Source organism: Thamnophis elegans, chromosome 2 (assembly GCF_009769535.1).
Source record: "Thamnophis elegans isolate rThaEle1 chromosome 2, rThaEle1.pri, whole genome shotgun sequence".
Classification (NCBI taxonomy): Eukaryota; Metazoa; Chordata; class Lepidosauria; order Squamata; family Colubridae; genus Thamnophis; species Thamnophis elegans.
The window spans coordinates 114,116,405-114,142,571 of record NC_045542.1 but is presented as its reverse complement, the minus strand read 5'-3'; the positions used below and the strand labels follow the sequence as shown (position 1 = coordinate 114,142,571).

The window sequence follows — 26,167 nt, the reverse complement described above, 5'->3', positions numbered from 1 at the left end:
CCAGGGGAAGGTTAGTGCAAAATCCCCACTTCCTCTCGATCAGCTGGGACTCGGGAAGCAGTGAATAGATGGAGACGGGGCCAGTCAGATGTGGTATTTACCAGTTCTCCGAACTACTGAAAATTTCCCTTACTGGTTCTCCAGAACTGGTCAGAACTTACTGAATACCACCTCTGATGTCTGTCTGTCTGTCTGTCTGTCTGTCCGTCTGTCTGTCTGTCTGTCTGTCTCTCTCTCTCTCTCTCTCTCTCACACACACACACACACACACAGACACTTATTTGTAAGCTGTCAGCTATGTTTTAAGGATTTGGCAATATTATCACCATTATATTTGTTGTTCCAAAGGTGCTTTTTTTCCCAAGATGCAACTGGATTTTCTGGATTTCCTTTGAAGAAGCTTCTTTAGCTGTGACTGGATCCCACCTTCCAGTTAAAGCTGCAGAAGCTTCTTGGATGAGAAGTGAAACATCTTCAAAGAAAAACCAAAGTCTAGTTGCCTCTTGAAAAAAGAACCTTTGGGACAAACATGACATGGATGACTGAGAATCTCCATAGCCATTATATTTGTTATCGTATTTATTGCCCAAATATTGGAACCCAGTAATGAACTACATGCTCATTCTTGAAGCTGTGGTTGTATCTCCTAGTTTGGCACAGGTTTTTCTTTTCTAAAACCCAACTTCTCTGTAGTTGGCCTAAGATGCAAGTACTGAAATGTAATGATCAAGGGGCCCAAAAGACCCTGATTACCAACCCTCTTAACTTAGGGACTTTGCCATCTTTTAACGGAAATTGTGGAAAATTCAATTTCTCGGTGATTTTAAACTGGCGTCTTCTGGAGAAAGCGAGGGAATTGTAAGTGAAAAATGAATATGACTAGACCTTTAACAAACTGTGATAAATGAAGCTTCAGCCAGATATACCAAATAGCTTGTGGCCTTTTGACAATGCTGTGCTGATTTATGGTTGCACAAGGAATTCAAGAGTTTTGCATAGTTTGACCCCAATTCTGGAAAAACAGTTTCATTTTTGGCTAAGATTCAGCTTGAGTATTGGCTTTGAAAAGCCAAAGCAATATTTAAGAAGAGTATGATGGCCAAAAAGAAAAGAGAGAGAGAGAAGAAGAGGAGGGGGGAATCCAAGAAAGAGTGGAGGGAAGGAGGGGGATGATGAAAATGCAGCCTACAGAATAACAGCCTACATTTCTGTTTTTGTTCAAAAGAGCTCTAATTATAATCATCCTTTCCTATTATTTTCTCGACCACAGAGCCATAAGAATGAACCCCCATTTAATTACTTTTTAAAAAAGAAACACAAAGCTTAAAAATTCAGCTATCTATTATTGTGAAAAGATTTCTTAAGAAATTAGCCCAGGTATTTTAATCTCTGAAAAAAACTAGATAACCCTGGGGAGCTGCTCCTGGTTAATGGGGATAAAAGTAGCCTGGATGATCTGATCCAAGATGGTGTCCTCCATGCCTCTGATCAGAAACATGGTTAGAATGATTCTTCAAGGGGTCATGCGAAAGGCACTTGATGGTATACCCCTTACTGACGGACAAAGCATATTACTCTTCTAATAAAGCATTTGTGATGGCACAGTGGTTAGAATGCAACATTGCAGGCAAACTCTGCCCACAGCCTGGAGTTCAACCCTGACCTGCTCAAAGTTGTTTCAGTCTTCCATTCTTCTGAGGTCAGTAAAATGAAGACCCACATTGTTCGGGGCAATATTCTGACTCTGTAAACCACTTAGAGTGGGCTGTAAAAGCAATGTGAAGCTGTATATAAGTCTGCTATTGCTAAGTGCCACCCAACTAACCCTTTTTTTTCTTGGTTATACTGTGAAAGTATAGAATTCCAGTCCAGAACAGGGCTGCCATGAAATGATACTTGGAGGCTTAAATTGTCTTCACCTGCTTCATTTCAGAATCTGTTTCCCACCCAGATGAAGAAAAAAAAAGTTTCCTATGGGTAAATTTGGGGCAGGGTTATTCTCCAAAAAAGCAACTGGGGCATAAGATTTAAGTTTCCTCTGTCTGTTTATATGGTTCCCTGCTCTGGATTGTAACACCCTATCTGTCAATAAGGTAAACAAAAATGAAAGGGTATGCATGAAGTGTAACATGTGTTTTGCTCCTGAGTATGTGCCATGTGATGGAAACAGAACTCACAGAAACACTTTGGTCATATATTAACCTTATAAACATAATGTGATCCCAATATTACAAGTTGTAATTCTTTAAATGTCAGTAAAATGCAATAACTTCTGTTGCTTTTAAGTCCTAGTCACGGATCTGGTATGTAAGTACAGATTGCATAGATGTGTGTGTAACTCTCGCTTTCTGTGCTGTGCGTGTATGTATTTATGTACTATATTTAAGCATCCTACTGGCATTAAAAGAAAAATCTCCTGCTTATGCTCAGACTGTCAACAGTTTTTCAAAAAATAAAAGTTTTGTGGTGGACCTCTTAAGAAAGTTTGATTGAAAGAATAAAGACATTTAAGTCATAATTTTAGCCAAATCCTCAAATCAGGCCAGCCAAGTTCAAGCTTTACCTTGCCTGCTATTTGTATGCGACTCAAGTATGGAAAGTTTAATGGACGAACATTAATATGAAATATACCATTGTAAGGGTGGGCAATCTGCTGCCTGAAGGCCAGATGTAGCCCTTGACCTCATCTGGAAAGCCTTCTCTAAGTCATCAGTTTAAATGTCTGGCAAGAATCGTCACCCTTTTCTCTGGAAAAAGCAAAAAAAAAGTGTCAGGGAGAAAAAAAAGGGGTGCCTTTGGCAGAAGAATGATCCCTAATACCTGCCGTATAAAGCTAACTGTATATATCTCCACAAAATTCCATATATCCGCTGTCTTTAGAAAAGCTGCTCGCAGACTTGGAATTGTCATCCGCAAGATAGATTTGGACAAGGGAGGCAATGCCAGCTTGACTATAAATTTCATTCCGTACATTTGCCTGTGGAGAACTGGTGTTGTCCAGCAGAGCAAGACATATACATTCATATTTGGGGTGGGTGGGTGGGGGAAACCCCTTTGTCCTAGTCCTAACTCAGTCTTGGATTCAACGAGCATTTAACATAAGCATCTTTTTTGGCTTTTGTTCTCTATCAATGAAATGTGAATAGTAACAACTGACTTCTACAGAAAATGTTTTCATTGGCTCCCATGTCACTCCCCTCTCTGTTTTTGTTTTGTTTTGTTTAAGGATTTACAGAACCAGCGATCCTTTCCAGCTGACTTTAAGCCATCATATTAGGAGCTTCTTTGCCAGAATAGTCTTTTTTTTTTAGCTAATATTTTTGATGCATGTCAGATAACTGATGTTACTTTGAAAAAAAATCAAGATTTAAGTCTATTTAGTGGAAACTATAGCTTGCAGCTGATTTATTGATTTAATTTATGGCACTAAAGGTCAAGGAAATATCTAAATGACTGGTTTTACACCCATATGTAGTTTAATGGAAGAAACTAAATCTTCAGCCATACTGGCTATGAGTTTTGGGAACTGTAGCCCTAACACATTGTATGGCTCCGTCTTGAAAAAGACTGGAATGGAATGTTTTATCTCCTCAATTGAAAATATGAAGTGTTATTATTATTGTTATTACATTGGTTGAAGATAAGAACTGGAACAGAGACAGAGACATTATCTAGACGAGTAGAAACTTCAGGCCTGTCAGCAAACCCAACATGTGGCTTGAAAGCGGCAATTTTTTTTAAACAAAAAGTGGTGTTCCCCTCTTGAAGGGAAGGGAACCTGCATGGGTTCGTGTCTATTTGTCAGCTGAAAATCTGTTTGGAAAATTATGGGGCATTTCTTTTAATAGAGAAAGCTTATGTATTTCTGGCATCCTGTTGACTGTTTTTGAAAATATTTAATATTGAGCAACAGCACATTCTGCAAACCCCATTTTTCCTACTCCTCTGCTTGTTTGGAGGCATTGAAATAGTTTATGGCCGACAGTGGAAGAATTTAGGGACAACTCTCAAGGGCAGTTTGTCTAGCAAACAAATGAAGAAAGCATGTAAGATAGATTTACAGCTTAAAAGAAGCCTATAAAAATTGACTATAAATGAATATAGGAAAACAGATGCATGCCTGTATTAAGCAAGGAAATATGTTGCCCCTGAAAAGTAGTTTTTTTTAAAAAAAAGCCTATGAATGAGAGCCTATGAATCGCATTGGAGACAATGGATCATAGAAATGTTCAGAAACATTATATGCTGTTAGAGGAGGAGGAAGAGAAATTAAAATACTGTTGATCTCAATTTTATCCATATTGTATAATTAGCATTCATTGCTGAAAAACAATATAGGATACATTCTTGTGCAGACAAAAGGTCTCATTGTAAAACTCCCTTTATCTTGATATATTGCTTAGTTTCATGATACTTAATTTTTAATATATCTCTGTTTATACTATGTTGACTGTTGTTGGCCTCACAGCAAGTTTTGTGTGTCTCTGTGTGTGTAATTTACAATTCATTTAGGATAATTAGGGGACTGGAGACTAAAACATATGATGAATGGTTGCAGGAACTGGGCATGGCTAGTCTAGTGAAGAGAAGGACCAGGGTAGACATGATAGCAGTGTTCCAATAGTTGAGGGGTTGCCACAGAGAGAAAGGGATCAAGCTATTTTCCAAGGCACCTGAAGGCCAGACAAGGAATAATGGATGTAAACTGATCAAGGAGAGATTCAATCTAGAAATAAGGAGGAGTTTTTTGACAGTGAGAACAACTTGCCTTCGGAAGTTGTGGGAGCTTTATCACTGGACACTTTCAAGAAAAGTTTGGATTGCCATTTGTCAAAAATGGTGTAAAGTCTCCTGCTTGGGCAGGAGGATTGGACTAGATGACCTACAATGTTGAATGTTGAATGTTAATTTTATTTATATGCTGCCCTTTTCCCCCGAAGGGGACTCAGGGCGGCTCACAACTCAACCAGGGAAGGGGGATACAAACAAAAAATTTAAAACAACACAAAAAACAATGCATAATTAAAACACAACAGTCATACCAATTCGAGACGGGGGCAACAGTTCTTTAGCCCCAGGCCTGTCGGAACAGCCAGGTTTTAAGGGCTTTGCGGAAGGCCTGGAGGGTGGTGAGGGTTCGAATCTCCATGGGGAGTTCGTTCCAGAGGGTCGGAGCAGCCACAGAGAAGGCTCTCCTCCGGGTAGTCGCCAGTCGGCACTGGCCGGTGGATGGAATTCGGAGGAGGCCTAATCTGTGGGATCTAATCGGTCTAGTGGAGGTAATTGGCAGCAGGCGGTCTCTCAAGTACCCAGGTCCAATACCATGAAGGGCAAAGTCCCTTCAAACTCTGTTAAACAGTTACATGTTTTGAAATCATGCAATGCACAATCATAGCTTTGGTCACAAATAAGTATTTCATGCTGATATAATCAGTAATATCACTGAGGCACTTAGTTTTCTGTTGGCCCTCTGTTTTTTATCACCTTCAATTTTTCTAAATAGCAATGTCCTGTGAGTCTGTCCAAGATATTTGGGCTTTAGGTTTCATTTATAGTGTGTCCAATGAATACTCTGGTTTTATTTTATAGAATTAATTCTTGTAGTCCCAAGGTATTCTTAACAATTTTCTCTAGCATAAGAATTCAAAGGCATTATTTTTTATCCATTCAGCTTTCTAAGCGATCCACGATTCACAGCTATATGTTACAAATGAGAAATGAAGTGGTTGACTTATTCTCCAAAGCATCAGAGGACAGGGTAAGAAATAATGGGTGGAAGATCAAAGAGGAATCCAACCTAAAAATAAGAAATTTTCTGACAAAGAGAACAATTAATCAATGAAATAGCTTGTGCCTCAGAGTTATGGAGGTTTTCAAAAATAGACTGGACAACTATTTGACTGTGATGGTATATAAGGTCTCCTGCCTTGAGAAAGAGGTTGAACTCCATTTGAGCTTGATGATTCTATGTTCTATGATCTCATGACTGCCATGATTCTACACCTTTTTTTTTTGCAACACTTATAAAACAAACAATAGTTTATTAAGTCTACTCATTGTTTGCCATGGGTTTCCATGGCAATCTGGTTTCCAGAAAAAATTGTCATAAATCATGGTCATGTGGCCATGGCACACTGCATTTGATACCAAATGTGAGTTGGTTGTCGAGCACCCAAAATGCCATCAGAACTTGGGAACTTGGTCATGAATATCTTTTGGTGCAGAGCATTGTAACTTTAAACAGTTTTTAAGCAACTGGTCACAAATTGAGGATTACCTGTAACTTCTTCTAATTAATATATCTGATAGAACAGGGATGGGCTCTATCCACCTCTTGCTCTTGGGTGAATGCTCTCAGATCACTAAAAGAATTGCAAAAATTTTATCTATTGCTATTAGATTGTATCAGAACCTATTAAAGGACATAGAGGCTTACATTATCATTTATCTGTATTATTCTCCTTCATTTTCTGTACTTGCAAGTCATACTTCTTTTTTAAATGATTTTTCTGAGTAATTTCATCTTTGATCAAATAAATAAGTTGACATTACCAGGATCATACCATTCTCTTAGTTCCATGGCATAGGAGTCAAGAGGAAACAGCATTTATACAGGTAGTCCTTTCCTAACAATAATTCATTTTGTGACCATTCAAAATTTACAACATCACTGAAAAAAAGTGACTTATAGCCGTTTTTCACACTTACAACTATTGTGATCATGTGATCAAATTTCAGATGCTTGGCAACTGATTCATATTTATGATGGTTGCAGTGTCCCAAAGTCATGTGATCACCTTTTGTGAACTTCTGACAAGCAAAGTCAACGGGGAAGCCAGATTCACTTAAAACCATGTTACTTAGTTAAGTGCAGTGATTCACTTAACAAGTATGGCAAGGAAGGTCATAAAATGAGGCGGAACTCACTTAACAAATGTCTCACTTAACAACAGAAAGAAAGAAAGTTTGGGCTCATTTGTGGTTGTAAATTGAGGTCTAGGTTATCGGTACAGTACATCCATTAAGGTATGTCATGCTTCATCTCTTGTGGAAATATTATATACAGCACAGAGAACACGAGAAAGACCAGTTTTCGTCAAACTAATATATAAATTAGATTGTGTGCACAGATCCTAGTCCTCCACTCCCAATTGGACTGTGTAACATTTTGTAACCTAGGGAATTTTCCTGGCTTTATAATGTATGCCACAATTTGTCTCAACTTTTCATGATACAAAGCTGATAAATGTTAGTTATTATCCCATGTAAAGGCAGATACGGTAATTCTGAGCTGAAGTCATCAGCTGTTTAATCTTACAAACCAGCATGTCAGTGATGCTTAGGTCAGGAAGAGAAAAATTAAGATGTATCGAATTTAGGCTGCAGATAGAATTTTGGAGGGTAGAATGCACAGCAATTACAGGAGTTGGAATTAATCCAGGTCATTGGGATTAACATTTTCGTTATAAAAGAAAGAACCAAGGGATTAACAATGATAAAATATGGTCTTTATATCACTTCTGAAAGATAACACCTTCTAAAATTCGAAGCCAACTGTCTAAAAAATCATCATGACTACTTAGTGTATGGTTTGCTTGCACTGCTTTAACAATCCTAAATTGACCCAGACTGACTTTGTTGAATCTGACAGAAATAATAATCACACAGTACAGGGAAATGCAGTTCTAAAAAGAAAGGAGCAGGTGGTAATTTGAAAGAGTTCCCTGAAGTTACAGGCATATTCCATTCCCATCACAATGCACACACAGTACTTTATCAAAGTCACTACCATTCCGGAATGCAAAGTTTAACATATTTTCAGATATTTCAAGTTTCTATTTTGTTGACCATTCTCATTGTCCCTTTCTGAAATGATTTCAGTTTATTTGAAACCCAAGCCAGGTATCCTCTATGCTATGTTTATTTTATGCTTTGTTTCCCAAATGAAAAACTTTTTATTTTTTAACATTGTGTTTAAGTGAAAACCTTAGCCCTTGTTTCTACTGCATCTCTTAATCTTATACATCTCTCTACTCTGTCAATATTGTTTTGAATTTGGTTTCTGCCTTCTATTCTACCATATTATTTGTTCTCTGAAAATCTGATATGCATTATTTCCAACCTCTTCAAACCAACATTAATAAAAACATTGAATAATGGAAGGTTTTAAAATTGAGCTTTATGCCACCCTCTTGATACCACCTTTGAATTTGATGAAGAACGCCTGGGTGCAACTTTTAAGCAAGCTATGTATTCATTGCCATCCATACCATGCTTAACTAGTTTGCTAATCTGCATGTCATGGGATACTTCATCAAATGCCTTGCTGAATTTGAGCTATATTAAGTTCTTCACAAATTTTCATGCTGATCTCTTGTAATTTTCAATGGTTTTCTATGTGGTTAAATATGGATAGCCTTCTGAGCTGCTTTATCTCATCATGCTTATAGATAAATCTCTTGATAATGTGCTTTTAAATCTTCCAGCTATTATTGTCAGACTGACTGGATTGTAGTTGCTGGATCTTCAATTATTCCCTTTTTTGCCAAAGCATTCCATCATTTCTCATGTTTTTTCCCCCCAAAGCTAATGCAGACTGGTTTGATCACACCATTAGCGAGTTCATTTATTACCCTTGAATTAAATTAGGCTCATCCTGGAGTTTTGCACTCATTAAAAGCAAAGAAATACTCTTTGGCCATGTTTCTTTGAATCTCAAGCTTTAATGCTTTTATAATTTCCTCATAGAACAGGACTTTTTTTAATCAGAGAAGTCTACACTAAAATAGAAAATGAATATATCTGAATTTCCTTCATTAGCATATTGTCATTTTCACTGAGAGAAGTATTGATTTTTTTTATTTACTTTTATTTTCAAAGCATATTAAAGCTTCCCTTTTGTTATCAGCTTGTTCTGGGTTTTTGCTTTCCCAAAACCAGATTTGCAATTCTGGCTTACCTGTCAATGTTCTTCTTTTCTAACCTGACTGTCTTACTATTTCCCATATTTTTTTCCTCTCCAGAACGTAAAATAGATTTTTGTGTAGCTACCTTGGCTATTCCCATTAGTCTGTATTTCTCCCCATCATTGGAATTTTCTGTAATTTTATTTTATTTTTCCTTTTGTTAGGAACTGTTACTGATTTTGAATTCTATTGTCGTGATATCCTGCTTATCAATGCTTTGTGTTTTTGAAGGTTATTTTTTTTTGAATTTCAACAAATCTATTTAGCTGTGCTCCTGCATTACAAGCCTTTTTAAAATTCCTTCTGTTCAGTCATGTCCAATTCTCAGAGACTACTTGGACAAATCCATACAGCTTTCTTAGCAAGGTTTTTTCGAAAGTGGTTGCCAATGCCTTCTTCCAAGGGCTGACAGAAAGTGACTGGCCCACGGTCATCCAGAAGGCTTTGTGCCTAAGGTGGGGCTAGAACCCACAGTTTCCTAGTCTCTAGCTTGATGCTTTATAACTAAGCCAAGCTGGCTCTCATTATAACCGTACTTTCTGCCAATTTTCTTCATATTTTCACTTCCTTAACTAAAGTTTATTATAGAGTAATATTACAAGACTCACAATTAGGGTAAATAGTCTTCTTTTCCCTCTTGATGTCATATTCAAGTCATCTCTCTCTGACCAAACAATACAAATATATCCATAATCAAAACAGTTTAGAAAAACCTCTGTAGTAAAGTCAAAATAGCAAATGCAACAAATGATGGATTTTTAAATTACTTCTTAAACATTGGGCAAACGTGAACTGTGGCACCTTTAAAGGCAGAATTTCTTAAGTGAGCAAACTGCAAGTGAAGAAATTCTTATATAGGCAGACCTCTTTCTCGGACATTGTCTATGGTGGCCACTGTAAGCACACTGCCTTCCAGAGATCTCATGGATCAGTTTCATAGATTGAAAAAAGATGCTCTGTGAATTCTTGAACTATAAACCATTTATGGCCTTCTAAGGCAGCAATAGTAATTTGAAAAAGGCTCAGAAGTGCATAAGCCATGAGTGCAGATGATAGAGAATAAAAGTGATTTGTATACTATTCTGAACTACTAAAATGATTCAGATGTTCAGGACATAAAAATACCTTCTCTATCTTTCTAGTGATCTGATGAATTCGTTACAAGATTTTACTATATTAAATATGTGATTCTTTAAGATACTTTGGTATTCTTTATGATTCTCATTCAGATATTATTAGCACAATATTCTATTGTATTGTGGTTAGATTCAAACTTGGAAGAAAGGTAAAATAGAACACTGCTTACAGGAAGCAGTGTTAGGCATACTGTACTTGCAATTCCCTATATCGTCAATGCCTTAAACCTGGATTAATTATTTTACATCCTTACAAAGTGGCAGTATTTAGCTATATATTCTTAGGTACTTAGAATCTGCTTTCAGTTTTTGATCGGAGAATAAAATAAGCTCTCCAGCCGCATGTGATTTTACCACCTCCCACACTGTACAAGTGCATGTTTATGGAAAGTGTCAGGATGATGTTTCGGGCAGTGTGTAATGGACTTCATCATTGTGATCGTTAAAGATTCCACTGGGATTTGATACCTACCAATATTCAGCAACAGTACAGCAGACAGGTGGTGTTGGGTTGGGAAAGAATGCAGTTGTAGCCTCGAGCAAAGACTCAGGTCATGCAGCTGCTTCAGGGTCCTAGCAGCATGATTTAGTTACAATCAAAGAAAGATTTTATGCCAGTATTTCTCGACTTGCATAGGTTTGAGTCTGACTCTTTCTAAAAACATTATAATTCAAAAGGCATTAAAATGTATAATACCTGATACACAATTTATATCTTCTGGTACGTTAGTCCATGTGAGCCAGAGTAGAATTTCACTTTATTGGCCCATCAACAATTTATGTTTTCAAATTCATTCTGCAGATTTTGAAGCTGACTTTAAGACTTCATATAAAACATAGTTTCCTTGGGGAGTATAATAAGGCTTGTCCTTAGAATATTTACATTCCAATGTCAAGTGCAAATATTCTCAAAGCAGTTGGTACAAAGCATGCCTTAAATGTCTTCAGCAGCTATAAGCAGTATCTCTCAAGATATTTATCTGGATTATTATAATGACACTACTAAACTACCAGTTTCCTTAAGGACTTATTGCTTATCAGAAAGATAACAAAGAACACTCCGAGGATCAAACAATGTCTGTAACATTATTGGAACTGACAGATGTAATTCTCAAGACTATCTGATGTAATTATTTTTTCTCATTGTTCCTTAGGCTTCATATAAAAACTTCCATACATTTACTAAATTCTTGGGGAGAATTTTCAGGATCATAAATGACAACTTTGGCACTGCCAGGACTATATTTTATTGAACATTCTTTTAAAAAAAGATATTAGTACAGATAGTCCTTGACCTGTGAGCACAATTGAGCCCAGATGTTTGGTCATAAGTCATTGTGGTCATGAAATGGGTCACTCTCTGACCTGGTTCAATTTTATGATCATTTTTACAATGCTCAATAAGCAAGCCAGCGTGATGGTTAAGGAAATCACATGGTTGTTAATGTAACCCAGCATATCCAATTGGATATTTTTACCATTTTCTGCCAGAAAATGGCAAACAGTATTACAAATCACAACTGTATGCATGGGATGCTGCAACTGATTGTAATCATAAATGCAAGCTGGTTGACAAGCACCCAAAATGGGGTCATGTGACTGCGGGTGTGAGTGTGCAACAGTTGTAACTTCAAGGATGGAACATAAGTAGTTTTTTGAAGTCTGTAGTAACTTTGAACAATTGTTAAATGACCGGTCATTAAACAAAGACTCCCTGTCTGTATTTTTGTACAGAAAAATTACAACTGAAGAAGAAACCATAATTCTGCAGTGGTTTTCTTTAGTTTAAGAATACACCTAGTAGCCATGTGCTGTGTACACACCAAGATATTTTTTTCATGAATATCTAGTGGATGGTAATGGTAGAATGGGAGACATGAAAACTGAGAACATTTCTTAGGTTAAAATGTCTCAGTATTCCTGTTCATGTGGAGAAAGAAAAGTTCTTTCATGGCAATATAATAGCACTAACACTTAGATTTATATACCACCCATAGTCTTTTACAGCACTTTCTGAGCAGTTTGCAATATCAGCATATTGGGCCTTTATTTTACTGACCTCAGAAGGATGGAAGGCTGAGTCAAACTTGAGCCTGTCAGGATCAAAGGAATCGAACTCCTGGCAGTGAGCAGAGTCAGCTTGCAACACTGCATTCTAACCACTGTGCTCTTTATCTTTATAATCAGTTTAGTGCCTTTATAATACTAATCACTCATTGACAACCTGAAATCTGAATTGTCAAGCAACATCTCCATTACATGGGAAAATAATTAATATATTATTTGGCTGGCCTATAGTTATTATATTATTTATGCAGCCAAATGAAGTCTTTTACTGTTTTCAAGGAACAGTCCAGATAGAATGTGCAATATTACATTCAGATTAAAACAATCCAGTGTATTCACTAATGCAGTAAGAAATGGAAAGAATGCCTGGATCTAAATCATACTAGGCTGAGGGTCTGAAACAAATAAATGGTTTTTGTCACAATATAACACCGTAGCCCCAGGGAATCACAGCATTAAAATGGGATATTTATTTTGTCAATCGAAAACTTAAACACATAGAAAGCAAACTTGTAAAAACATTACCATTTCGCAAGATGGTAGGACTTTGCAGGCATGGAGTTGCTAAATTGCCTTGATATGTACAATTTTACAGGGTCCGTAGCTTTGCTATATTCACTAATTTATCCATGTACTAGTTTTGTATGATATTTTCAAATCCATTCTTCTATGGAGCAATTGAGTCTGATGTCAAATATTTCCCAAAGTCATGATTTATTCTTTACTGTCCTCACTAAGACTACTCAAGAACTAATAATTAACATAAAAGATTAATGTTGCTTCTGTTTCGTCAAGGTATGAATTATAGCACAGCTTTTCAATCATTTGCCGTCTTCCCCCAGGCTACATTTCTCTTGGAAGTAAATCACATTAGACTCAGTATGGATTATCTTAATCCTGTTGTAGAGATTGGATTGCCTTGTTTTTCTGAATATTATGTGCTATATATTAAAAATGATATCAATAATTGAACATATTTGATACAGGATCATTTTCCATTTAGCAAATGTTCCTTGAAGCATATTTCAAATTGTCACTGGTGATAAAATTAGTAGTGTTTTCTATGTCTTGAAAAAAGTGCATTGCTGGACATGCTTGTCATAAGATTCTGAGGATGTCATTATCCTATAAAGTTGCCCCACTGGCAATGTCTGGAGAAGATTAGTATGAACTATAAAACTGGGCTTTGTTCCCATTTTCATTTTTAGTTAGAAATATTTCTCTTTATATCTGATCCTATTTCACTGGCTATATGATTAGATTGTGGGAAAATTAAGGATGGACAAATCTGTCAATTTTGGTTTTGCTCAGGATGTTTTTCCAACCTTAGATTTGCACAAGAATATGTATGCATTTAATGCACATTTCTATTTGGAAATATTTTGCAAGCTACACTCCATAAAATAACATTATTATTATCATTTTTTGATCAGGACAGCCATTGTGATGCTCTGCCCAATTTTTGTCCTCATTTTGTGGAAGAACTTCCTCATATTTTTAAAATGCAAATTTGAAGTATACTTATGTGTATTAGCTTCAGAACTGAAAGTAAGGTATGATCTACTCAATGTTACTCCCCATATTTCCAACTCAGATAGATAGAAGCTATTATGTCAATCCAGTACATTGGATTCTTCAAAATTGTCATATCCAGAGCGGAAGATGAGTTTTCAACATATTTGTCTTTTCTGCTAAGGATGGATAGTGCTTTTTTCAAGAAATAGTCTATGTAGGGGAAAAACAAAAGTAAAGATCCTTGGACTTTATTGGCAGAGTAATCAATTGTATTTGAATACAAATTAAGAGCAATTTTAGCAAAAGCTATATTGTTTTCATTTTTAGTGCTTGTATTTATTTATTCAATCATATCTTGGAAGAAGTATTTCTGTTAAGAATAAATCCCTTCTTTATTATGGCACTTGCAATTTGTGGTTCATACAAGTACTCATACTTATTTTTTAAACTATTGGTTCAGTAAAAGTATCCACAGAAGAAAGAAAAGGGAGAAAAGTGACTCCTTTTCATCCTTGCTGTGATGGCAGATGTTTCTGCAACTTTGTCAATAGGTTTTTCATAGGCTAGAGAAACACCACAAAGGGAAGTAGAAATTGGAGGTGGAGAGGTGGCAAGAAATCTATTTTGTTCAAGAATTGTGCTAATGCAAAATACGGATCTAATTAAATAAATTCATGAGGAAAAACAGATTGCTAAACTGAGGCAGAAGATTATGCTGAATCAAAAGTGATTTAATGCCATTATTCACTGGTGGGATTCAAATAATTTAACAACCAGTTTTCTGCCCTACTGACTGACTAGGTGGCCATAGTGGGCATGGCCAGGGTGTGACAGGCAGCACTCGGCCTCCTGCACCCCCCTGGAGCAAAAATGGGCTGTGGGGTCCCCTGCCCCCCCACACCCTATTTTGGGCCTAAAAGGCCCCTCTCCCTAGTAGGCCTCCTGGGAGCAAAAATCGGCCACAGGGAGGCACCCCATTCATTCAAATATTGGGCCTTAGTAGACCTTCCTGCACTTACCAGGGAGCCAAATTAGGGCACAGGGGGACTCCTGGAAGGGGTGGGGCAGGAAGGGGAGGGCCAGCCAGCAATTTAACGACCGGTTCGCCTGAACTGGCCCGAACCGGCTGAAACACCACCACTGCCATTATTGACTCTTATAAAGTCAAATCAAGATTTTTAGGCCATGCAGTCAAATTCACTGATACTCACAGAAGTATCTAAAGAAATGGCCAACTTTGCTTGATGACAATTAGATAATCAAAATGTTTCTCAGAATGTTCAGGGGCTAGGATCTCCTACTGCTCTTCCTTTTTTAGTAAATAATAATATGATCATATCATATTTTATTCTCATATTGCATTTCCATCTTCCTTTGTCAAACTAATTTTCAAAATACCTGAAAATGGCTAGGAACGTTGGAACATTTAAGAAGTGATTAAGTTGATGGATAACTAATTTGTAATCTCCACATTAGTCCACGAGGCACAGATCAGATCAGTTCAAATTAGAATCCACAAAGATCAAATGCCTCTAGCGTCTCTAAACCATAGTTACTAAATACCTTCTGCAGAACTTTATCCATATGCAATGAGTGTATGTAGCTGAGAATCATTTTCAGAGAGAAAATATATGCTAGCACTCATTAGACACAGTTTATTAGATTTAAGAAAAGTGTAGATAATCAAAATCACCTTGTGCATTTATTTTTATCTGTTAAATACCTTCAGCATATTGTAGAAAGTGTAGGATTTATTTGCATTCATGCATATCTAATGTTCATTTTCTATTATGATCTTCATGTAGTTAGTTCATTATCTATTTCTGCTTTGCAGTAGAGTTTAAAGAAAGAAAGGGAATGCAAATCCCTTTCTGGATACAAAATGTTTGTAAATAATTACATAATGTTAACCTTTCTTTTAAACAGGTTTTAACTTGTAATGAAGCTCAGCTATACATCTATTTTAAACACCAGGCTCTTATACTAGATTAGAGCATTCCCATAACAGATATAAAATGTTATTTTATTCTGCATGAAGTAACTTCAGAGAGGCCCCACCTAGTAAGGTTTAGAGAAAATAGCCCTCAAATCACAAAGTGAGATTCCTTAAAGACTTGGGAGCTTTAAAAAAAACCCTAATAACTAAGCAATGCTACTTAGTCCAAATTGCTAAACAAATGCTATGATTTTTCTGACTGTTTCATTCTAAGAACATACTTGTAGTTAATAAATGCTTTTAAATAAACTTTTACTGCTGCCTTACCATTCTTAGATACAATCCCATGGGAAGTTTCAAAATCTGCAATGTTATAATATTATGAAACCATGGCAATAAAGGTGCTGGTTTTCCAAGTGCAAAGACCTCGTTTCAGCTTGATTTTTTCCAAATCAAGCATTTGCAATGAAACTACAGTGAGTGTATTGGAGGGGATACAGTCAATTAATGCAGCCACCAGAAAGGGTTCCACCACAAAACCGCGGTAGACTAAAGCGCGCTCGACGAAAGCGCGTACGTGACGTCATCACAGCGTGACGAAAACAGCACGCTGTGAGCGGTAAACTTAAAATTAACGCGTAAATCTAAACCTAACCCCCCCAAACCTAACCCTAAACCTAACACTAAGCCTAACCCTTAACCTAACCCTAAACCTAACACTAACCCTTAACCTAACCCTAAACCTAACCCTAACGCTTAACATAACCCTACACCTAACCCTAACCCTTAACCTAACCCTAACCCTAAACCTAAACCTAACCCTTACCTTTATGTGAATCGGCTTGCTTTAAAAGCGCTTTTTAAAGCGCCCTTTTTTCTCCGCGGTCGTATTTGTCGCGCTGCTGATGACGTCAGGTACGCGCTTTAATCGTGCGCGCTTTAGTGGACCTCGGTTTTGACGGGTCACGACCAGAAAGACTTAGAGACTTCAGTTTCATTTCCCCACATTGAATAGACCTTGTACATGCAACCCAGCTATGCAGTTGCATTTGCTATGAAAGAATGTGTTTTTTACTTATTGGAAAGTGTTATTAGCTGATGCACATGGGTAACTGGTTTTAATGGTTGGCTTTTAATTTTTGTACACTATCCAGAGTTAGTGTTGTTAGACGATGGCTATGTAAGTAAATTAAATAATTGTATGATGATGACCTTCCTCGTGATATATTTTTTCAGCAGAGTTTGTTTCTTTTTACTGTTCGTTCCTGTTCATTCACATCCCACACATGTCAGAAGCACTGAGGGATTTCCGGGTTGAAAGGATGAATTGGTGACATCACCATTGCATGGGGGATACACCCAGTTGGGGGCTCCTTTTATGTCTTCAGCAGGAGCTGGAGCATAGGATGGGAGTTCATCCTGCCCCACAGTAGCACTCAGGTCTCCAATACGGGCTTGATAAATCTCCATACCAGCATCCTATAACCACGTGAGCCATTGTGTTTTCTAAGGGACATGCTGAAATTTTATTTTGTAGATACTCTACAAAGGACTGAAACCTTATTATGTGAAATGGACATTAAAACAGTTTAAAAACCTTGACAATGAAATAAGAAAATGAGGAGCCCTGGAAGAGGTACAGAAAAACAGAGGAATATAAGCCCAGTGGTCAGAACCTAACTTATAGTATAATATAATAAGCTATGCTCTTTTAACAGTGTAACTCTTTAGGATGCTGTGATGACTTTGGTCCAATGTAAAGATTTTGCCATTTATTGTACTAAAGTGTTTGGGTTAACATCTGAATGTTATAAGAGATATTTAAGAGAAAAGACCAAACTAGACTTGACAACAAGCACATGACTGCAACTTCTTTTTCTTTTAAATAAGAATTTCAGCATTCATATAGAGCTGGATACTGATTGTAGTGTATTGAGAAGGAACTGAGGTTTTCCTTGTATACCACATTCCTGATGAAAAACATCTTTTGCAATGCTATCTGTTTTCCACTTGCAATATGATCTTGATCAGAATTTTCCCCACACTATATTTTTTTTTAAAGTTCAGAAAGATCAGTATGTAATCATGCATTTCTCATCATATCTTGGTTGGCTCTGACTTTCGTATTTAATGTAACCTTTGGCATAATAATCATGAATTTGTAAGGAAAGTGTACAGTTACTGGACAAATTATACTTGAAGCAATTCACAATCATCTATCAAACGTTAGTGCATACTGAAAAGAGCCAAATAAGAAAAAAAGATCAATGTATGATTTTTAGGTCATACTAAAAGAAAAATGGGCACCATATCTGTGGCTGATCTGTTTGATTTGAAAATTTAGTAACTTAAAAGAATTGTGCTCTAATTGATCATAATCCAGGCAAGTGTAAAAATATCCAGCCATAAATGCTTGTGATGTTTCCTGCCGTTCACAGCTAAAGGAACAATACTTTACATATTATTCAAGATCATCCAATATTTATTTTATTTTGAGAGTGTTTTCAATGGAAATTATGGCAATGAAAGAAAAAAAAAGTATTTTAGTGCCTGTTCTTATTGGCCAGATGTGATCCTGAAGGGTTTTATTCATGCAACTAGAAATTGGAGAAATTGGATATTTGGGAATGGAAATTGGTGGGCTTCCAGGCAATATGGCATCTAAAGTGCTAAATCCTTTAATAAATAAACTCTGATTCAGACTGGAATGTATTGGTTGGATCTAAAAGGTGATATTAAGAAACATTGACTGGTCTTAAAGATAATTATCTATGCATTCCATTCCTGCTTCTGCCATCAGCAGGGTCAGAGCTGTCTGTGAAATAAATTTTATTTCCAGTGCAGCTATGTAATATTTAGATTAGCCTCATTCCCTGGGATTATATTAAATCAATCTCTCTCTCTCTCTCTCTCTCTCTCTCTCTCTCTCTCTCTCTCTCTCTCTCTCTCTCGTCAACTGGGGTTGACAAGTTCCCTTCCCCGCTCGAATTGTATGACTGTTGATTGTTTTTAAACTTTTCTCTGTATTTTGTTTGTTGTGTTACCTTGTGTGTACTACCCCCCCCCGGTTTGTTAGCCACCCTGAGTCCCTCCGGGAATAGGGTGGCATATAAATGCAATAAACCTTTAACCTTTAACCTCTCTCTCTCTCTCTCTCTCTCTCACACACACACACACACACAGAGAGAGAGAGAGAGAGAGAGAGAGAGAAAAGGAGGAGAAGGAGAATGCTAATATTCCTTGATAGTGTGATAAATCCTGCTTTCAATAATGTCTATGTAAGTGTTTCAAATAATGTATCTGAATATCATTGGCATCCTTTGGCAAATGGATGATATGCTTTAATGCTGAGTTATGACAGTGTCATCATTGTTCAGTGATGAAACTTTTACTACGTTCTCTTCTAAAAAAATCTTTTAAAAATCTGGAGGACAAGTACCAAAGAAATATAATTCTACTTTACCAATTATATAAATATAATGAAATATATTTATAATTATATAAATATAATTCTGGGAGTCAGCAATAGTTTATCATGACAAAATATAATAAGTACAGTGGTTAATTCAAATTGGAATCTGCCATCCAATATAAGGGCTTAAATTAGAGTATAGCAAACATTAACATCTTTATTTTATGGGCACAGAGGTTTATTAACACTGATTATCAATGAGGTGCCCAAACTGTTAATATGAACAAAATTATCCTGCCTTAGATATATTGTCTACAGATGCTGTAGAAAGTCCATCAGTCTGTATGATCTGTGATTTTACCTTCTTTCTTCAGGTTGTTCCCACCGACTCCTTTGCTGATTAAAAAAAAAACAAACCCAAGCTGGGTCAAAAACCAAGCTGGTTAGAATTGATTTGACCATTAAAAAATTGCCAGGTTGTATGCTTCACTGGGAGTACGAAACATATCCCAGAAGATGATAGCAAACCATTCCTGGATTGTTTTCAGGAAACTATATGAATAAGTTCATGAATTCCTTAGGTGTTGAGCTTGGGGCAAATCAAACTTCACTTATATTTATCTATAATGAAATGTTTCAAAGCAAATTAATTTAATGCAATGCATCTTGCGCGGCAGTTACAGGCCAGGTTCATAGCACGAGCTCCTTCATTGCTCTTCTATAAAGAAATCAATGTGCACCAAAACAGCTTAATATTCTTGACTAGATTTAGATATGCAGATAAGTTTCTTCTCAATATCTCTTAAGATAAATATAGATTAGATGTGGCTTGCTGATTATGACTGAACACATCTAAGTTAGAATCCCCCCTAAACATAATGATAATTCAGCACTGAGGTGCCTCAGTGGAGCTCGGATAGCCAGGCCTTAGACCAGCCATTTATCATGCCAGCATAGTGTGGCTAGAAGTGTTGCATCTCATAGTGTTGCATCCCATGATGCAAGACATATTTTTGAGGAATCTATATCATTCATAGACAATGTGATTGCTGTTGTTCTGTTAATCCTGCTCAGTACAAGAGAACCTGCAGAGACACTAACACATTTGGCATAGTTTGCTCTCTAGACAAAGTTTACTGATATTTTAGTTAATGAAGATTTAAATCTGAAATCCACCAGTACAGTGGGAGTGCATCCCAAAGTTTACAAAGACCCTCTTTTGGAACCCTTTTTTTCACAGTAACAGAGTTGGAAGGTACCTTGGAGGTCACATAGTCCAACCCCCTGCTCATGCAGGAGATCTATACTAGGGATTCGAACCACTGAACCGCCGATCTTTCTGATCGACAAACTCAGCATCTTACCCACTGGTATTTTAGTGTGAAATGTGAAAAAGAAAGTGGTAAGTTGCAGTAACCATTATTTTTTATTTCTAAAATAATATTTTCAAAAACGCCTTTAGGCCTCCCGCCCCTACAAACTAATGTTGTAGTAATGTATTAATCAATATTCATCTAGAGGGGGTAATGTGTATATATGTGGGCCTTTTTTTTGATACACCCTTTTAATGTTTTGATTATTTTGTGTTTTTTTATTTTTTTGTTTTTCATCTTTTTGAATTTTTTTTTCAGAATTTTGAATTTTAACCTTGTTTTGAATAAAATAAAATATACAATACAAAAAGAATGCCTGTACTTTTATTTTCTAAGGCTTTATAAAAAGGCCTTAGAAAATAAAAATTGTGGAGTAGCCCATTATTTTGCCTGGAGATATTGTATGCCCCTCTGCCCAGAAAATACATTTTTAAACATAATCCAGGACCTATTATTTTCAGGCAAGTTTCTAAGGCCCCTCCTGAAATAAAAGGGAGACCTCCCAGCTATGGAGAGAAAGTTTGCATTCTTCTTTCTGCCCTGGGGGGCTCTGCATTTCAAAGCTCAGATTTAGCAATGGTTGTAATTATCTTTTCCATGGAGTTTCTAAAAGCTGCAGGTGTGTCTTTCATACAGTAGGCTGTTAACACCTCAGTTAGCAAGAGGAAAAAGTAATGTCAAAAGCTGAATTCCTTCAAATCTGTGGATTTGGGGGGAGGGGGCATTTTACCTTTCACATTTAGACTTTCTCTAAAAATCTCTGATTCAATTCAGCTAGTCTGAGTCAAGATAGAAGTGAGGTTTCAGGTTACAGTACTTGGTTTAAAACCCTAACCTATCCACCTCTCAAAATGCTTGGAAGTATTAGAAGTTGAGCACACCATCATGTGGTCTGGATGCACAGATGGGTGAGAAATTAAAAGCAGGGGTGCTTGAACATGTGAGTACTCTTCACTCAGTTTCATAAATCAGAATCATGTTAACTGAAGCCTCTCTGAATCCAATTTATTCTGAGTCCCCGGTTTACTTTGTCTCTTGCTGCTTCCTGTACTTCCTCCTTCTTCTAAGAGCTAAAGGAAGCTTTAGTAGTTAAGGCCGAAGATATTTTTTTTTAATAGGAAAGAATTTGGAAGACTTTCCTTTGGTGTAAATAACCTTTTGAACATTTTATCTACCAAGCTATCAATAAGGTTATCATGTCTAGCTGAAAAAGGACACGCTTGGCAATAACTTACAGCCTATAAGAATCCGAGTCAGCTTCCATCATCTATCATGCTATCAATTTTATTGCAGTTGTTGTTTTGCGATGAACTTTGAGGCACCCACTATGCTCTTCAACCACTAGAATCAAATCTTTGAGGAGACAAAAAAAAATCCTTAAAAGCATCAGTAACACCTGAGATGCACAGTTGCATTCAGTAGTAATCTTTTTCAAAGTGAACAGCTGGATGTTTGTCCAGCCCTGCTTGGAAAGAAAACAGATTCAGCACATGGATGGAATTTGCTTTAATATCAGATGTTGGGAATACGCAGCAGGATATGGATACTTCGTATTAATACTCAGAAGCCGAACGCCTTGTGCTTTTTTGTAGCTTCTGATATTTCTGTAAAGATGGTACAATTTACATATCTTTCTTTCATGGAATAAGTATAGTAACATACTACTTTATTTGCTAGATTTTTGGTTTACATGTAAAAAGAAATATTTGTCTATAGAACTACCGGTAGTACAGGTGTGTATGGTTCCCATGGACCCACAATTCATTGAATTACTGTCATTTTTGATGGGGTTATCACACAGAAATAAACTAGACAAGTTTATTCCAATCGTGCTGAAAGACTAAATAAGAGAAATGCTTAATATTACACAGAAGGTTCTTTCTTATTCAAATCACAGCAACATAACATTTCTAACGTAGATTTTATTTTATTGTCACTATAAATGCATGTTTAATTGGAAAGTAGATCACTTATGAAATCTCCTTTTGCTGCACTGTGTTTTACATCTTTAGTCCACAAATGTCGAATCTAGCTTTACAAGTAGTCCTTGACTTACAACCACAATTGAGCCCAAAATTGGTGTTGCTAAGTGAGAAATTTGTTGATTGAGCTTTGCCCGATTTTACGACTTTTCTTGCCACATTTGTTAAGTGAACCATTGCAGTTGTTAAGTTAGTAACACAGTTGTTAAGTGAATCTGGCTTCCCCGTTGACTTTGTTTGCCAGAAGGTTGCAAAAGAGGATCACATCACCCCTGGGCACTGCAACCATCATAAATATGAATCAGTTGATAAGCATCTGAATGTAAATGACATGCCCGTGGCAATGCTACAATGGTCATAAGTGTGGAAAATGGGCATCAGTCACTTTTCCCAGTGCTGTTGTAACTTTGAACACCCACTAAATGAACTATTGTAAGTCAAGGACTATCTGTATAGAGGGTCTGTTTGTAAGGATAATAATATGCTTTGTAACTATTCTTTTGGTCTTTTGGATGCTTTACAAAAATGTATTGGGCGAGCCTCATCATTTCAACACATCGCAGAGGAGTTCCCTTGTGACTTACAACCTAGCAAGTGTCTAGGAATTGTATTTTGTCTTTAAAAAATGTACTTTGCCCTTTCTCCTTGCAGTCAGCCTGGTGGATGAAATAGTGGATGTGTGTATGATTATAGGCATGCTTTCTCCAAAGATCAACATTTGTACACACTTTGGTCACCTTTTATACATAGTGTTATTGACATTAACCAGAAAAGCCACTCTGACAGCACCATACTTTAGCACCGCCTAAAGAGTTGCTCTGCTGCACTTGCAGAGTTTCTTTAAAGCAGAGTCTGGAGGTGGGGGCGGAGAAGGATAGGGGGAATCACAAGCCTAATTGTTTTCCATCGAGAGGAATTGTCTTTGAAGTAAACTGTCCTGAAAAATAAGAAAATTCTCTTGAAGACTGAACGTGGCGCTGTAATTCTGAAAGGAGAACATAATTAACAATTCTCTTTGTTTTTAAAACAATATAGATTCTTGCTGTAGGATATGTACTTGGGTGAACATGTGCATGTTCTTTTGCTGGCCAGTCATTGTCCTTAAACCTAAAGAAGCAAAATGTGGTTGAGGTTAAAAGATACATTCTCAAACTTGATTATCCTAAGACAACCAGACAAGCTGTTTAGATTCAGCAGCCCAGAGAATTTGACTACTCCATCATAAATATTTTGTCTATAGAATCTTTAGAACAGGGGTCTCCAAACATGGCGACTTTAAGACTTGTGGACATCAACTCCCAGAATTCTCCAGGCAGCATAGCTGGTGAGGAATTCTCGGAATTGAAGTCTAAAAGTCTTAAAGTTGCCAAGTTTGGAGTCTCCTGCTGTATAAAGATCATCATTCTTCTATTTCCTGTGATTTTATCTTCTTATCTTTCCCACTGACTAGTACTCTTGACCACGAGCTCAGAGGACTTCAGTCTACAAGACCTACAGCACTTTTTCTAATAATGCAAATAATTTATTGGTTCAAGTTGTGAAGGATCACTACAATGGTCCCCTAAGTCTGTTCCATAATTCATAGAAGCATATTTATTTAAAAGATTTGTATTGCCATCTGTCTTAGAGCATAAATATAGGAAGCTCACAACAACAATAAAATCACAAAAAGTTTTTAAAAAACAATGAAAAACAAAGACAAAAACCCTAGTGCCATAGCAATCTTCCTGGGATACCCCCAACACCATTTACACGCTTCTATGTCAGCCCCCCCCCAGCATCCCGGGAAGATCCAGCTCTTTATTGGCTTATGAGCTGTGGTGGCGCAGTGGTTAGAATGCAGTACTGAAGTCTACTTCTGCTGCCTGCTAGCTGCTTGCAATTTGGCAGTTCAAATGTCACCAGGCTTACGACTGATTCAGCCTTCCATCCTGACAAGGTCAGTAAAATGAGGACCCAGATTGTTGGGGTCAATATGCTGACTCTATAAACCTTTTAGAGAGGGCTGTAAAGCACTGTAAAGCAGTATATAAGTCTAAGTGCTATTGCTTCTGGATAGCTAAAAAGTTGAGGACCTGTAAAATTGTCAAGGGAAAAGTATGCTTTATGTGAAAGATGAAAATAGAAAGAGAAATAGTTTATGTAAATAATATTTACATTTTTACATTATTCTTTCATTGTGTTTAAGTGAATGTTTACAATATGGATATACCAATTAATTTAAACCTTCATTGTGTGACAGAATTCCTGGTGATATTTCCTGTTACACTTAGTGTGTTTGTGGTTTAGCACATTGTGTGAGCCCACTGTATTTTTGCTTTGGTTAGTTTATGATTTAGGATATTATGAAACCCAAAATGGATTAAACCCCTTAATTATTTCAACAATAATAAGCTGAAGTTTCATATTGCAGTTTGGTTAATTAAGTAATGCCATCTTAGGTAATATCAGTGTTACAAATGTGAGTTCTGAATACGTTCTCTTCCACTTCTGATACATCCGCTCACAATCAATGTATGGATTTTGCTCCAGCAAATGCCAATATCATTATTTTGCTCACAACATAATTAAGAAAAGTCAGGATGGATGCCTAACCCTGACATATTCTTAAATGCCTGAACTCTCCCCCCTCTCACACACACACTGCATGTGAAATGAAATGAAACTGAGAAGTTTTATCCTTCTTTAAAAATAGGCACATGAACTATTATCATTGGTCATAGGTCTGTAATAAATACTTTTATTCTTCTTTATTTAATCAGATGCAATATATATCTCCTTTTCATGCTGTTAAAATGTATTACTTAAGCCACACAATTCAGGATTATTTCACTATGTTCCCTTGAAGAGAGTAGTTTTTTAATGACTGTGGGGTTACCCATTACAATTTCTTGTTCATTTGCTAATTGTGAGTACCTGAATTTATCTATGCTTTTTAGTTAGAAGAATTACGGAATGCATTGGATAAGACCAGGCAAGAACTGGATGCCACTAAAGCTCGCCTTGCCTCAACACAGCAGTCTCTGGGTGAGAAAGAAGCACATCTGGCCAATTTAAGACTAGAACGGAGAAAACAGTTGGAGGAGATCCTGGAAATGAAGTAAGTGCATTTATGTCTCTTGGTTTTTCATTTCAGTTTGCAACATATTCATAGCTCTTTATTTCATAGACAGAAGATTTCTTTACCAAAATGAAAATGAATTAAACTAAATGACAGTAAGTAATAATATTGAGCTACAGAAGTTGGGCCAGAATATTTTGTTATTTACAGGTGGCAATAGAAGGAAACACTTCTTGAAAATTAGTTTGATATGCATGTATAAGCAGACTTGAAGTAAGCAAGCAGCCAAGAAGTTTTTAAGCACAATAAATAAACTAGGTTCATTTAGTGCTAAAATGGTGAATGTATTATTTAATTAAAGGAAGCCATGCATTTGATATTGAGACACATTGATTTGTAGGTAAAATTCTATGCCATAATACAACATTATTTACCTGTCACAATTTATCTGAAGTTACAAAGGAGTAAAATCACTATTTATATTTCCAATAAAGTTTTTTTCCTTGTTGAATACCCACCCATATACTTTCTCACGCAAGCATTCACTCATTGATATATGTTAGTAATCTTCTCTTGAACTTCAGTCCCACATGGACATGAGCTTGCTTCCTTTATTTCTCACTTAAGTGGAAATAAATAGTTCTGTGAAGATGATACATTATTATTAGTTTGAGTAATAGTGATAAATAAAGTTGAAAACTACAGAAATAAATAAATAA

At 36.6% G+C, this 26,167-nt stretch overlaps 1 protein-coding gene across 2 annotated transcripts in view; it reads left to right on the top strand.

The window, feature by feature from the left end:
- Nucleotides 1–26,167, top strand: part of ERC2 (ELKS/RAB6-interacting/CAST family member 2) — a 439,036-nt gene that overhangs the window by 310,708 nt on the left and 102,161 nt on the right. For both annotated transcript variants that reach the window (XM_032211271.1, XM_032211270.1), the window contains exon 12: nucleotides 25,331–25,487. In XM_032211271.1, coding sequence (XP_032067162.1) covers nucleotides 25,331–25,487 — 157 coding nt within the window. The remainder of the gene's footprint in view (nucleotides 1–25,330; nucleotides 25,488–26,167) is intronic.